A 14,611-nucleotide genomic window follows, 5' to 3' on the forward strand; every position below is an offset into this window, starting at 1 on the left:
AGGATCAAGGCGCTCCTCGGTCCTCGGATCGTAGTCGGGCCCATAGACTGACCTTGCCGCCTCCGTGTAAGAAGTGAGGCGGGTGTGGACGCTGGAGTTGGTGTACGCCTCTGGACCCGCAACCAGGTTGTACTCAATGTTGGACTTTGCGGGGCCCATGTGGGCCAGAGCATACGCCGTGAGTTGGCCAATTGGCTGGCCACCGTGCGCCGCCGACTGCGAGAAAGACAACAACATGTGGTAAGAAATAATGCAAAACTGAGCGCGGCTAGATAAGACAAATGGTGGAGACTTACATATGTCTTCGCATACTTGCTGAGGCTGGCGCTGCCCTGATGGTGAGGTACACCTGGCATCATCATACGGTGCTCGCTTTTCTCTTGGTGCGCCCTCTGCCAGTCCGCGTCCAACCATTTGTCCACTATAGCAACCCAGCAATCGGGGTGGGTGGCGCACCAGTTTGGAATCACCTACAAGCCATCATGTCGGATACCGTGAGAAGGGGTACCCTAAGCAAGAACCAAAAAACGACTGCTTAGACTTCGTAAAGATCGAAACCAGCTAAACACCGCTGGCCTCGGCCGATTCTCCGACTCGCCCGAGGCCCCCTCACCGCTGACCTCGGGCGATCCCCCACCGAAGGCCTCGGCCGACCCCCTCTCGTCGTAGGCCTCGGCCGGGCCGCCGACCCTCCGTCTCACGCGAGGCGGGCTCGGCAGCACTCCGCTGCCTCTTCCTTCACCCGTCCCTCTGACAAAACGTCGTGTCGCATTAACTCAGCCAACTGTTGCCCCTGACATCGGCCGCATGCTCGGCACAGTACAGCGGAATGGCCAACGGGACAGGAGGCAGGACTGGGCAGGGGTTACCCGTCACTGTGCCAACCACTATGCACATGGTTGACGCCCATGCCTCACTGTGCTGCCAACTCCTGCTCCGAGAACAACGCAGCGTGGGGAGCCACGTCTAGGATACTGTGGCCTCGGAATCAGTACCCAGGACCAATAATTCCCTCCAAGGCCTCGGCAGTTTGCTTCAGGGGCTCGGTAGCCTAAGGATCCATGTCCGCCGAGCCCCCCACGATGGCTCGGCCTCGGCATCTGCAGAGCCACGGCTCCCTACGACGTCATCGCACGATGACCAGCACGTCGCCCGCCATGTCCTGCCTCAAGCTGTACTGGAGCCCCACGACGCACACGACCAAGTATGACCGGCGCGTCACTTCTGCACGACAAGGACGGGGCCACTCCATCGACCATACCACGACAGTGGCCGGCTACAGGGCTCGAACATGCCACCCCCATTTATAGAGCGCTATGTAGCAACATATGTACGTTCCTGGTTCTCCCTTAGAGTATAAAAGGGAGGGACCGGGGCCATTTCTAGGGGGAGCAACGAACAGAAAGACGAACACACCAATAGAACTACACGCTTCCACGCTGCTTGAGAACAACGCCTCAAGCAGCCCGCACCTCCCCCGCCGAGACCTGGGGCTAGCTCCCTCTCTCACCTAGCTTGTAACCCCCTACTACGAGCACTCCGGTGCAAGGAATACAAGATCGATCTCTCAGACTGGACGTAGGGCCTCGATTGCCTGAACCAGTATAAACCTTGTGTCTCTTTGCATCACCATCCGGTTCGGGAGCACGCGGCACAAATTTACTCGTTGGTTGAGGACCCCCCGGTCCGAAACACCGACACATCATAAGATCAAATTAGGCATAGTTAATCTCAGAAGAAATCAATAGGAGATGTTTTCTATTTACCTGTAGGCGATGTGTGGGGACGACGGAGTGGACGAACGTCGTCGACGAACGGCGTGAACAGTCGTTGGACCGAAGTCCGTCTCCTCCCCCCCCCCTTCTCCTTCTTCTTCCTCCTTCCTCCCTTCTCCTTCTTCTTCTTCCTCCTTCTCCTCCCTTCTCCTTCTTCCTTCTCCCTTCTCCTTCTCCTCCCACCTCCCTTCTCCTCCTCCCCTTCTCTTTCTCCCCTCCTCCTCCTCTCTACAGGGACGGCCGGGCCGAGGGCAGGGCACCGCGGCCGGGCTCCTCCTCTCTGCAGGGACGGCTGGGCCGGGGGCAGGGCCGGGGCGTCGCCGGGGCGACGGCGCGGGCCGGGGTGGCGTGGGGGCGGGGGCCGGAGGGCGCGGGGGCAGGGCCGGCCGCCGAGGGGCGGCGTGGGGCGCGGCGGCGTGGGCCGGGGCGGCGAGGCCGGACGGCGTGGGGCGCGGCGGTGTGGGCGGGGGGACGTGGGGCGCGGGCCAGGACGGCGTGGGGCGCGGCGGCCGGTGCGGCGGCGGGAGTGGCGGCGGCGGCGCGGGCGCGGGCGGTGAAGAATGAGAATAGGGTTGGAGGAGGATGGGCCGTGGGCCCTTATTCCAGAAGTTTTTTTTTTGAAATATCCTTTGCCGAGTGCTGAGTCCTGGCACTCGGCAAAGGCCCTCTTTGCCGAGTGTCAGGCATGGCACTCGGCAAAGTATTTTTGTTTTTTTTTGAATTTTGATTTCAAATTTTTTTTGTAGACCTTATCTATTGTTTACAAGCACATATTAAAATTTGGGACCTTTTTATAACTTTTTGCTATATTTCTTGAATTAATTTTGTTTACTTGCATTTTTTCCGAAAAAGTAAATTTGAACTGCAGGTGCATGAAATAATGAAATGTAGCCATTCAAAAAATGATAGTCATGTTGTAGAGTGTATTTTGAGGCCGTATGCAGGAACTCACCCAAAATTTTGAACGCCTTGTTCGCCAAACATGACGACCCGCTTGTGGTCGGAGTGTATTTAAATTATAGAAAATGCAAACGAAGTCCGAAATTCACGAAACTTGCCGAGGTGTCGTGTGATCGCATGTGGAGGATATGATAAAAATTTGAGAAGGTTTTGAGCAAGTTGTGTCGTGTGATAGACATTGGGTTTAAAAAGTGAGAACGGAGGCGCTCCCTTTCGCTTTTCTCCCTTTTTTTTTTGCTTTTCATTATCCTATTTTTTCTTTGTTTTTGATTTCTTGCCCCCCCCTCTCTCTCTCCCTGTGCCGAATTTTACTATTGACCAACCTTGTTCTCAGCCATTGCAAATGCTCCGCTAGCTAGCGAGATGGCATGCCCCGACGAATGGTAAAACTCTCTTCTAGTTCCAAACGAGATGTAGCAGGCTATGATAGTGCATTTTAGACAAAGGAGGTATTCGTGCCTCCCTAATAACAAGGCCATGATAACAGGCACAGATGAGGTTTAAGGAGACAACACGGGTATGATGTTCCGAAGTACTTATGTGATTAGTCCAGTCAAGATACTATCGGATTATGTAAATTAAGTCCAATATTAGGTAATCAATGGATGGACCCTTTTTATGCCTCTGTTAATGCATATACAGCCCTAATTGTGCTCAGATGGTGATGTTTTACCCCTAATTGCACAAGATTAATTTTACTAATGCCAAGTTAAGCGTATGTATTCATTAGCTACAATCGGACATCCATGTTAAGCCTTAAGAATCTGTAGGCTCAGATTAGCCTCGGAAAGCAAGGAGAGGAATTGTGCAAAACTAACAAACCTTGAGGAACTATTTGGAACAGAGGATTGCAAAAATAGAGGAATACGGTAAGGATGGGAAGGAGTGAAAACCGAAAAACTACGTTATTCCAAATATAGGAATAGGAATTAAGTCAGTTGGATCGCAAGAAACAAGTTGCATCATCACATATCCACCAAAGATTAAAACACTTTATGTTTTTATTTAGGAATAAATTATTTTTTTTGTCAATTTTAGTTTTACTAGGTGTGATTTGTATACTTGTTAATTGGTCATGCACAATATGCTACAATAATTCATAATTTTCTCATGTACACATCTTACCTTATAGAGTGGAGCTAGGTGTTGGCATCAATTATATGAACCTACTTATACTACAAACACAGTAACGTGGTAGCACATTTTCCTTAGGAGTATTCCAAGTGGTATTGAACGCAAGGGATAAAGGAGAAGAATGAGGCCTTGTTTAGTTGTCATACTTTGGATGCGCAAAGTTGGCAAAATGCACTGTAGCGTCACTGTAGCATTTGTTTGTATTTTGTAATAATTGTCCAACCGTTGACTAATTAGGCTCAAAATGTTCGTCTCGCAAAGTACAACCAAACTGTGCAATTAGTTTTTAATTTCGTCTACTTTTAGTATTTCATGCATGTACCATAAGTTTGATGTGATGGAAAATCTTCTTTTTGCATAGTGCCAAAGTTGGGAGTTTGGGAGAAACTAAACAAGGCCTGAGTTGTGCATTAGATCAAGTATGAGGTGGTTACATGGTATTAATAAAATTTGTGCTGTCATTGAAGTCATCACTTGGCCTTCAACATAACTTAGTTCGAGTCTTTAATATTGACTAATTATAATAGATGATGAGAGTATATACTAGCAAATAATCACAAAAACAAACCATTAGAAGATTCAAATACCTCCAAGCTATGCATTATAAGATCGGCCATGGTTTTAGAAAAACTAAAACTAGTTTCATAATTTTTTAGCTAAAACAAAATTTCTACAAATTTTCTAATATTAGACCAAATTTTATTATTTTTATTTGAGTCAATTTTCCAAAACTATATTTGGATTATTTTTTTGAGCATAGTTTATTTGTAGCCCGATTTACCTCTGAACTATCAATGTAGTCTCTAGTCTTATGTACCCACCGTGGCTGATGACAAGTCGTTACATCGGCAAGAAACTGCTGCTAAACCTTTCATTGTATGAAAACATAGGTGCTGTTTGGTTCATTCATTTTTCGATGTGACCCGATCACAGTGCTATCAGGTTACGTTAGTTTCTGTTTGTTAGACGTACGATGCAAACACGGACATCTGTTCACACCCGACCCGACGGTCGGCGTTACCCAGTCACGTGCTCACTTCGAGGAAAACATGCGATGCCCAACCAAACAGAAAAAAAGGCCCTGTAGGATCCATTCCATTCGCGTTACGTTCCGATGATGGAACCAAACGTCACCGTATAGGCCCCGTTTGTTTAGAGAAATCTGGAAGAATTTATGAGAGAAAAATACTATTCCGGATAGAAAAAGAAGCGAATCAAGTCGGGTGTAAGGGCATGTGAACAGGGCCAGTGGCGGATGCACGATGCGGGATAAGGGAGGCTAAAACAATGGAGATGTTGATTTGCATGAAGATTTAATGGTGAAATCAAGCTTTTGCTACAATAATTAGGCTTGAAATCAAGACATTACGGGGGGCTGGAGCCCCCCAGCCCCCTCCCCCTTTGGATCCGCCACTGAACAGGGCCATATAGTTTTAAAAATTAAAAGAGGACTAAAATCTGGTTTTATACATGAGAAAGAAAATCGACCTTTTGTGGGCCTCGCTCGAGCCCTCCGGGTTGGCCTTACCGTATATGGCTTGTGATCGCAAAATGCGTTTCCTCGACCCGATATATTATTTATTATGCCTAAAATTAGTGGGTGTCCAGGCCCACCCGACGACGCGCTACTGGACGTGAACTTTTGGTCCAAAACAAATTAGATTTTTTTTTTATCGTGTTGGCCCGCAACATGTTCGGGTAAAGCACCCCAACGTAGTATATGCCAATCTAGCAGGCCGCCTGGGCATGGCAGCCTTTGGAAAATGCCAGCCTAGGCCCAGGTTTTTGGGCCCTTAGCCCATGCAGGGGAGGGGAGTAATGAGGTAGCCCAAATACGGCCTGGCATGTGATGCTGTCTCAACCCAGGGGAAAAACAAAGTTTTTTTTTCTCCCTTTTGTTAATAACGGGCCAAATTAAGTTTATGATTTGGGCATCTTTTATTCAAATGCATTTTCCTTATGCTGATGCCCAGGACCAAGAGAATTGACCTTCCTCTTCGTTTGATTCAATATCGTCAGCTTTTACTAACGACAGTATTGAATTGTGATACAGTTCAGTGGTGTCGTTGACCGCCTACCAATTACCATGCTTCGTCTCCAACACATGCACCCTGTTCGCTGGGACTTGTTTGGCTTATAAGTCATATTTTTTTAGCCAACGAATAATATTTTTCTCTCAAACCAAATTAGTCAATAATACTTTCAGCCATGACTTATCAGCCAAACAAGCCCAAGCGAACAGGACGATGAACGGAGATGACGAATGCCGATCCAAAGTGGTGCTAGTGTAATATGTGTGCTTTGGTTTTTTTTTTTGAGCAAAATATGTGCTTTGGTGCGGCATTAATTGACACGCAAACACTGAAACACGTAACACGGGCCGCTAAGCCTGGTAGCCTACCTTCCCACATTTCCTTCCTCCCTCTCTACTCTCTTCGTCTCACTCACGTTCTCTTCGACGAGACCCTCACAAATTGAAAGTTGCACGTAGGCACAGTTCATTGTTTCTTAGGCTCCGTTTAGATTATTAGTTAGAAAAACCAATAGAAAGCTACTATAAAGGTTCTAGCCAATCTAAAAAAAACTAAGTAACAATTTCACCCCTACAACAAAATATCTTATATTTAAGGAGTGTTTGCTTCAACTAAAATGTATTACCACCCTGTTCGCTTCAACTTATCAGGCCGGCTTATCAGTCATGATACAGTGTTTTTCTCTCACAATAAAACAGCATCAACCGACTTATCAGCCACAGAAACCATCAGCCAAACAGGACGGTAGAGGGTTGTTGCTATATGCACACCACCACGTGAGGAGATTACAGCCAACTCTTGCAACTGCAGCGGGCTACAAGAGTGCAGTAGCAAAAAGATTTAACATGAAAATGTACTTAACAATAAAACTGATTTATAAATATCAGTATTTTTTATTATAAGCTTAGTTAATTAATTTTAAGATTGTTTGACAGACACCCTTTGCGAGACGGTGTAGTATTAGCATTTTAGTACATTCCAGCTGCGCAACACCGGGCGGGGTCTAGTCTTGAGAAAAAAAAGATAACGGCATCGATCAGGGCAATTTTTAGTTGTTGTCTCCCAGGTCAGCCGTACCGTTTCAGTGAAATAACAATACTTTTCTTTCACAATAAATCAGCATCAGCATCAGCCATTTTTTCAGCCAGCCGAACAGGGCCTAATCAAAATATTATTAGTTCTTCAAGAAGGATTCGTCTTTCACTGAATCTCTGACTTTACGTGTTCTGAGGGGAAACGCATGTTGACAAACTAACCGCACAAATACCCGACGACTGCAAGAGAAATCTGACACGCAGGATCGTGGACTCCGATTTCTTATATGCTTTTGTGATGAGCAGATGGACAAACCTGAGCGGCCATACACGCTTCTATCTATACATATACGTTATCAATCCTTTCATTGTTAGTTTATTGTGTGCCGATCTTTTATTTTAAGCCATCTCGCATCTCAAGTTTTTTTTTTTTTCGTTTTGGAATGGAATACTCATGATGCACTTCGGTTCCTCAAGTTAAACCACACACCTCACATTAACCATATCTTTAAAACTTCTACTCCACCTGTTCCAACAGTTTTTTTTTATATATATCATAAGACGAACGAACCTCTTGTGAGAGTGTATTTGTTGGTTCTGTAGATTTTAATATATTTTTCACAAAAAAATGATCAATGTTACTGAAATTTAACTAATAAAGCCTACTAATATATATATTTGGTAATAACTGAGAGAGCACTGAAAAGAACGTGGACGGAATATAGCGTGAGTAGTAGGCACTGCACTTGGCTAGGCAGCACCGTTATATCTTTTGGATAGAGCCGCAATCGCTCACACCATGAACGGATACGGGGCTTAAGCCGGCCAGGAGCGTGAAATCAAACACATGTAAAGCCGGCCAGGAGCGTTACATATGGCTCGGGAGCTCGGACATGTGCGCATGGCTCTGCAAGAGCATGACATTTGGGCCGGGGAGCTAGGAATATGGACATGGGCTAAGAGAGTTGATCCTGGACATTGGTCCTGTTTGGGTAGGTTGATTTGACCCTCGACGAGGACGGCGAGTCCTTAAGAGTGGGTGTATGTGAGACCCCACTAAATGGGCCAAAGCTGGGCCACGGTCTGATGGTGGACTAGGCCGCTAGCTACTGTAGCTCGGGTTGTCTGTACTGTAGTCGCGGAAGGTAGACGGCGAGTCCTTAAGAGTGGGTGTATGTGAGACCCCACTAAATGGGCCAAAGCTGGGCCACGGTCTGATGGTGGACTAGGCCGCTAGCTACTGTAGCTCGGGTTGTCTGTACTGTAGTCGCGGAAGGTACTGTAGCAGACGCCCTAGTACCGCCTCGGAACCGGAGGAAGGGTTGAACCAACTTAAAAGCTTGAGCTCTGGGAGGCTATTAACTCCGGTTTAAATTTTTTGCGCGAAGCGAGGACGAAAACGTAAGAGAGTTAATTAGCAGGTGTGATCCATTCAACGTGTAGAGTGGATCTTAGGCTCGGGCATTACAAGTAGAGTAGGAGCCTTAAGTTAGAGGATAACCTAGCTTATGCATCATGCGTGCTGTGTGCCAAGCAAACAAGTACACTGTCATACGAAAAACTAGAGCAAATTCAGACGCAAACAAAGCCACATGCTTACTCCTATAGGACGGCAAGGCCTTGCCCCTTGCCTTTGCTTGCCGTTGCCGCAGTGGAGTCCATGCCAGCCTCCAAGGTCAAAAGAGAATCCGCGGGAATTCAGGGCACAGCGCTAGGCTAGACAGCAGCAGCTTCTTCCTTCTTCTTTTTCTTAAACTAACCTGTCGTTAATCTCAAGGTTGTTCAGCGCTAATACTAACTCGCGCTGCACTGCACTGCCCGTCTGAATACGGTGCACAGTCCCTGTCGTCGTCTTCAGCGGCGACCTCGATCCTCCACTCATGTTTGCCTAGGTGGTGTTTGGATCCAGTAACTAAAATTTAGAAAGTGTGTTGGAAGAATGTTGCATAGGGTGTTCGGATACTAATAAAAAAACAAATTACATAATCCGTCAGTACTCTACGAGACGAATTTTTAAGCCTAACTAATCCGGCATTAGCAAATGTCACTGTAGCACCACATTGTCAAATCACAGACTAATTAGGCTTAAACGATTCGTCTCGCAAATTAGTAGTAAACTATACAATTAGTTTCGTAATTAGTCTATATTTAATACTTCATGCATGTGTCCAAACATTCGATAGTACAGCGACTAAAATTTAGAAGGGACAACCAAACACCACCTTGGTCCATGGACCACTGGTGCAGCGCCAGCGTGTGTTTTCTCTTCACATGTTTTGTCTTCGATCTCCTGCTACTCCCGGGGACTAGGGTCTCTAGTAGTCTAGCCTGTTCAGCAGGCCGTAAACGATCGTGGATTATTTACTGCTGGCTGGTTTGATGTGAGAGAAAAATACTGTTCTGGCTAAAAATTTACTATCGTTTACGACCAAGCGAACAGGCTGGTCAACCATTCAATGTTCACTCATTTTCCTTAGCCGAGAAAATTTATCTACGTAGTATATGCTCGCAAAATTTTGGAGGTTGGACCACGTGCTATTCTTGGCGGTTCACAGAGATTTGTTACGCCAATCCTTAGCATGCTCAACATTGAAAAGCTAAGCTAAACTAGTGGAATAAAATCAGCTAAAAACTAAAGTTCACCTCAGATGTTAAGCTATTGGCTTAATTGATACCACTACCTCTAGTCTAGTTTCTTTAAAGAACATGTCGCGTAGTGTAAGATTTACCAAAATCTTAAAAAAACACCAAACATCCTAACCTTTCGGATGAATGTAAAATTCACGAGTTGTTCCTAAACCTGCACGGTGGTGTTAGCTGGATTCATAGTACTGCGTTTTTTTTTTTTTTTTGCTATTTGAGTCCATGAACTTGTGTTGTTGAGGACCCGAGTGACATCACAATACAAGTTCAGGGACTAAAATATAGGAAAATTGAGGATTAGGAACCTAGATGACACAATCGTGTAGGTTTAAGACCGCCAATGATGTTACTTGTTTTAAATTATTTTGTTTGCAAAAATTATAACTTATATGCATGAAATTGTGTAAAAAAAAACCTATTCAATATCATATACACGAAGGGTCCTGAGATATATAATTTAGAAGTTAGGAGTAGTTGTCAAATGTATGCAACTAGTGGAATGCGCGCGCCCTTGCGCGCGTCGGATAAGTGTATGTGCTGTAAATAGAAAAACAGGGAGCGGAGCAAGTAGAGCAACTATGCATGAAGATATGATCGGAGATACATGCAGTAGACGATGCATTTGTCTCAGTACTGTCAAGAGTGATTAACAGTACTGAGACATGGATTCATTCTATGATAAGACAAAATAATTTTGATTGACCTCATTTGCTATCTTATTTAGCGAAGCGGAAATTTCCTCAGAAAATAAAAATAGCTGATGGGAGCATTTGCTTTAATTTCTAGCAGGTTATGCACTATGTAAAAAGAAAGTCAAATTTTGAACGCCTAAGGTTTAAATGAACCAGAAGTGTTCATTAAGCACATCGGTGACTTGGATTTCGAAAGGCATTAATATTAGTTGAAACTAATTAGAGTACCAGAACTGTCATTTGTCCAGTGCACGTAGCTCCTGCCTGCGCACGGTCAGGGGAAGGGTCCGACCACTTGGGTCTTTTGTACGTAGCCTTTCCATGCATTTCTGCAAGAGGCTATTTCCAGAACTTGAACCCGTGACCTCATGGTCACAAGGCAGCAGCTTTACCACTGCGCCAAGGCTCCCCTTCTAAGACAAGCTAACATTCAAAAATCATATTCCATTCATCATATATCAGCAGTTGCTTTGTGATATCGGATTATGGTTGTTCACTTCTTTTCCCATTTTTCAGATCAAACTAATCCTACGATATATGAATAAGTGAGAAGCTTTAAAGCTAATAAGAGTGCAAAAAATCTGTGTGAAGTTACTGACGAAAGTATGTATCATACATTATTCTACCTTTTTTGGCGGCCAGTGCAAGTGCAAGCAGAAAGATAGTAAGCTAAGCAGATTTGTATGAACTGCCTGATTTGCTTTGTTAGTGTTTTTTGCTAGGCAATGAAAGATACAAAAGTACAGGTACGACAAAATTCTCAGGGAGCAAGGCTGGTGAGATGTGAGATGGTGATTTTCATGTATGCACTACAGATAAATCACTCTTGCTAATTCTATATAATTCACTTCAGAGCACGACATCACACTAGGATATAATGTAATTAGCTCCTCATTTGTGATGATGTTGTAAAGTCCGAACATGTTCCTACAGGTAAATTGCATTCGATAGAGATGTTGACAAAATAAAGAACAAATAAGCAGGAAACACCGGACCAAATATAAAGATTTCAGGTTCTTTTTAAAACTTTATGAAAAAGTAAAAGCATCAACTTGCAGGTTCGGGAAAACACTGGATAGATATAATAACGGCATTAGTAAAAAAAAATAGCTGCATGGTAGGTTACCTGGGAAGGCCCTGTAATTGCTGATTGAGAAGGCGAAAATCCGTGACTTAATCTGATTGTGTTGCTACCAAGCTTATGACCTGTAACAAAGAAAAGGCAATCTTCGCCGGTATCATCCTCTGCAGTAAAAAGAGCATGCAAATCTGGCCGAAAAAGTTTTGTTATCTTGGCTCCAAAATTATCAATAATCACTTTCTGAGGAAATTTTTGTGCATTGTGAATCTGTAAAGACTATGTCTGCTGATGCTCTGAATAGCTTAATAAGTGATGAGCATACCAGGTAAGATCCTGGAATACAAGACTGTTAATGCGGTGCGACGACTATTTATCAATAAATATAACACGAATAGAGCTATATGGGTAAAAGATTTTAGAGAAAAAATCAAAATAAGGACCCAGATGCCAGTTTTGTTTCTGCCAAAATTGATTGGCAGTTGGCAACCTGAGATATTGCAACTTCATAACTAAAAATCAAAGCATCAATGAACACGTCTGTGAAAAAGAAGGCAGTTTATTGTCCCACACATATATTACGTCCCATCATCCTACAATGAACAAACAGGTATGGAAAAGGAATAAATTCTGGTATTTGCAAATAAGGCTGGAAATGGAATCGTTCAAAAGGACTCTTTTTATTTGTCGAAGTCAGCATATAGGCACATTAATATAAAAACAGGGAACCCAAGCTGGTGAATGCACCCCCAAATTCCATTCGGTTAAGCTTGATTTTTTTTTGGAGATTTTTTATATAAACCTAAAATCGTTTGTATGTCAAAAAAAAAGGAACTCAGAGGTTGTCTGACAAGCTGCACGAATCACACAGAAATCATAATTACCAGCTGCTATGAAAGTTGGCTTTGATGAGCTGTAGAGGATAACCAGCAAGCAGCTTCAGGCTTTCACCGACAGCCATGGTGGTCTTCTCCTCCAACCCCAAGATTAGAAGGTCAAATGACATCGTAGGAATCATTTTGATAATAATATGTTTACCATAGAGAACATAGGCAATGATAAAAAAAAGGGAACCCAAGGTGCAGGCTGCAACCCTAAATTCCATTCCAACTGTTGTGCCCCAAAAAAATAATGAGGAAGCAAAGTCTAGCATCTTAAAGAAAAATGGAGAGGAAAAGAAAACTGAAGAATTCATTTTTTTTTTGTCTGGCATGGATCGAGTCATGCCTATGCCTGTAGCTCTTGGTGGCAGCAATACAACCCAAAATCCGTTATTTGTTATGTGGCATGGATCGAGTCATTGTAAAACCTCATGGTGTTTTTATTCCATCCCACAAAATCTCCAAGTGTATGGCATAAATGCATAAACTGCATTTTGCATGTAGAACACCAAAAAAACAAAAATAAATAGAGGGTGACAACAGGAATCTTTCAGATATACAAAAGTATTGGGTCTAATGTCATGTAGAATCGCTAAGGCAACTATAAAGGAGTGACAATAGGATTGAATATAAGACAATCCAATTAGAGATTATTCTGTGAAAGCTGTGGAGGCCAAAAGCTAATAGGAATCTATAAAAAAACAGTAGGTAGTATAACAACTTCATTTTTTCCACCCTGGACAGAGGAAACTACTGCTACTCTACTCAGTATGATGCAGTTCCTGTTCTGGACATTGGTACAAAAACACACTTCTAAACCTCTTTTTTTTTACTGCCTGCTTCGTCCTGAACCGTTAGACATGTTTGTACATAACCTTTTTTGAGGTAAAAATCAATGTTTTGAGTTAGCATGCCCAAAAGAAAGAACTATTGCTTGTTACTGAGATCTATTTTAGACTAATAAACATGGGAAGCCTAGCTAAACCTCCAGATGGCATGAAAAACAGTGGACATGGGCACAAAAAGCACTAGACATCTCCATTCCAATAAACTAATAACAACTACTTGTAAGAGGCTGCAGATGTGAACCATAGGCCGTACCTTATATTATTCAGTTATGGTTAAACTACCACGGAAAATAGTTCAACTGGACGTTTGAACCTTCGGAAATAACAGAATAAATATTCGCCCGTATTTGTCATTTTATCATCACATGCGCCAACAACTATTCTGTTGTCTTTGCTTCCTGCAGGCAAAAGAAAAATCTTAACACAGGTAAATAGGATGTGACTAAAAATGGCTCGATCTATTTAGGAAGTCAATATGTTCGGATAGGCAAGTTTGCCAGGAGACCACGCTGCTTACAAACAACTACGAAGAATAGGAAGCACTGGTGACATCTCACATGGGCATTATATCAAACACATGGTATGCAGCTCGCAACACATAACTTGATCAGCAACCGATCAAGGAAATCTGCAACAAGAAGCCAATGTTTAAACGTAGCAATCTAACAGGCAAATGCAGAAGCCACAAATCTAACTCAAATTGAAAAAAAAGGCAACGCAAAAAGAGAAAGAGGAGGGGCAACATCTCAAGGGTGGAACCACATCCTCCTGCCTCCACCAACCTAGCACCGCACCAGGACCTTGCAACGCAGAAGAGGAGGAAATTACCTGGCTTTGTGCCGCCGCCGAGCCGCCGGATCTACGCCGCGACGCAGCCGGGGTTGTGGAGCAGAGGCAGTTAGGGTTTCGTGAAGCACACAAGCACAAGCGGATCAGCGGAAGGAGGCAGCACCGGGGTGCACCAGAGCCGGCGTTCACCGGCGGGGCCCGATGGCGTCGCCGAGGAGGGGGCGCTTGCACCCGCGGCCCGGGGTCGGCACCCACCGCACCGGCGCAGGACCCGGCGGGGGTCGCCGTCGCCCCCGCCCGTACGGCGTGAGGGGGGGCATGGAGGAGGAGGAGGAAGGCGGCCGATGCCGCGCAAGGGCCAGCCACTGCCGAGGACCGCTCGCGCCGTCGTCGTAGGCACGTCGGGAGAGAGCGAGAGAGAAGAGCACAAGCGAGCGAGAGCGAGAGCGAGTGGCGGAGAGATAGAGGAAGAGAGAGGATGAAGGCAGGAAGGGAATCAGAAGCCAATGTATATATCTGGTGGGCTGGCTCCGAAGGAGAAGCTGTAAAACAGCAAGGGAAGCACTGAAAAAACACGAAGTAGGCCCAGAATCCGCTCCCGGCGAAATCCGATCCAGGCAACTATGTCCATCCGATGGAAGATCCGACGGCCAAAAATATTCAAGGCGACGTGGACGGTGTTTCCTTCGGGAAACCACCTCCGGCTTGTATAGGTTAATGATTGAAAAAAAAACATGCGAAGTC

At 44.8% G+C, this 14,611-nt stretch overlaps 1 protein-coding gene and 1 long non-coding RNA gene across 5 annotated transcripts; one reads left to right on the plus strand and one right to left on the minus strand.

Annotated features, from left to right (window-relative positions):
• Positions 1-281: 281 nt before the first annotated feature.
• LOC136503010 (uncharacterized) lies at positions 282-2,339 on the plus strand. The gene is made up of 2 exons (XM_066498228.1): positions 282-338; positions 2,010-2,339. The coding sequence occupies exons 1-2, from the start codon at positions 282-284 to the stop codon at positions 2,337-2,339; spliced, it is 387 nt and encodes a 128-aa protein (XP_066354325.1).
• Positions 2,340-10,057: 7,718 nt separating this feature from the next.
• LOC136505103 (uncharacterized) lies at positions 10,058-14,576 on the minus strand. 4 transcript variants are annotated; one of them, XR_010771092.1, is made up of 6 exons: positions 13,907-14,576; positions 13,596-13,706; positions 13,332-13,476; positions 12,234-12,316; positions 11,398-11,477; positions 10,058-10,116 (listed from the first exon to the last, which is right to left on the minus strand). It is a non-coding gene; the product is annotated as an uncharacterized lncRNA (long non-coding RNA). The 4 variants fall into 4 exon arrangements; XR_010771093.1 differs by lacking the exon at positions 10,058-10,116 and adding an exon at positions 10,692-10,799; XR_010771094.1 differs by lacking the exon at positions 10,058-10,116 and adding an exon at positions 10,818-11,198 and having other exon boundaries at positions 13,636-13,706.
• Between the last annotated feature and the right edge of the window lie 35 nt (positions 14,577-14,611).

This window comes from Miscanthus floridulus, chromosome 14, assembly GCF_019320115.1.
Source record: "Miscanthus floridulus cultivar M001 chromosome 14, ASM1932011v1, whole genome shotgun sequence".
Classification (NCBI taxonomy): domain Eukaryota; kingdom Viridiplantae; phylum Streptophyta; class Magnoliopsida; order Poales; family Poaceae; genus Miscanthus; species Miscanthus floridulus.

Bases quoted from the DNA above. Each gene is read 5' to 3' on its own strand.
- LOC136503010 (XM_066498228.1), top strand. From the start codon at position 282: ATGGTGGAGACTTACATATGTCTTCGCATACTTGCTGAGGCTGGCGCT. The intron at 339-2,009 runs GTGAGGTACACC...TCCTCTCTACAG, and splicing joins AGGCTGGCGCTGCCCTGATG to GGACGGCCGGGCCGAGGGCA.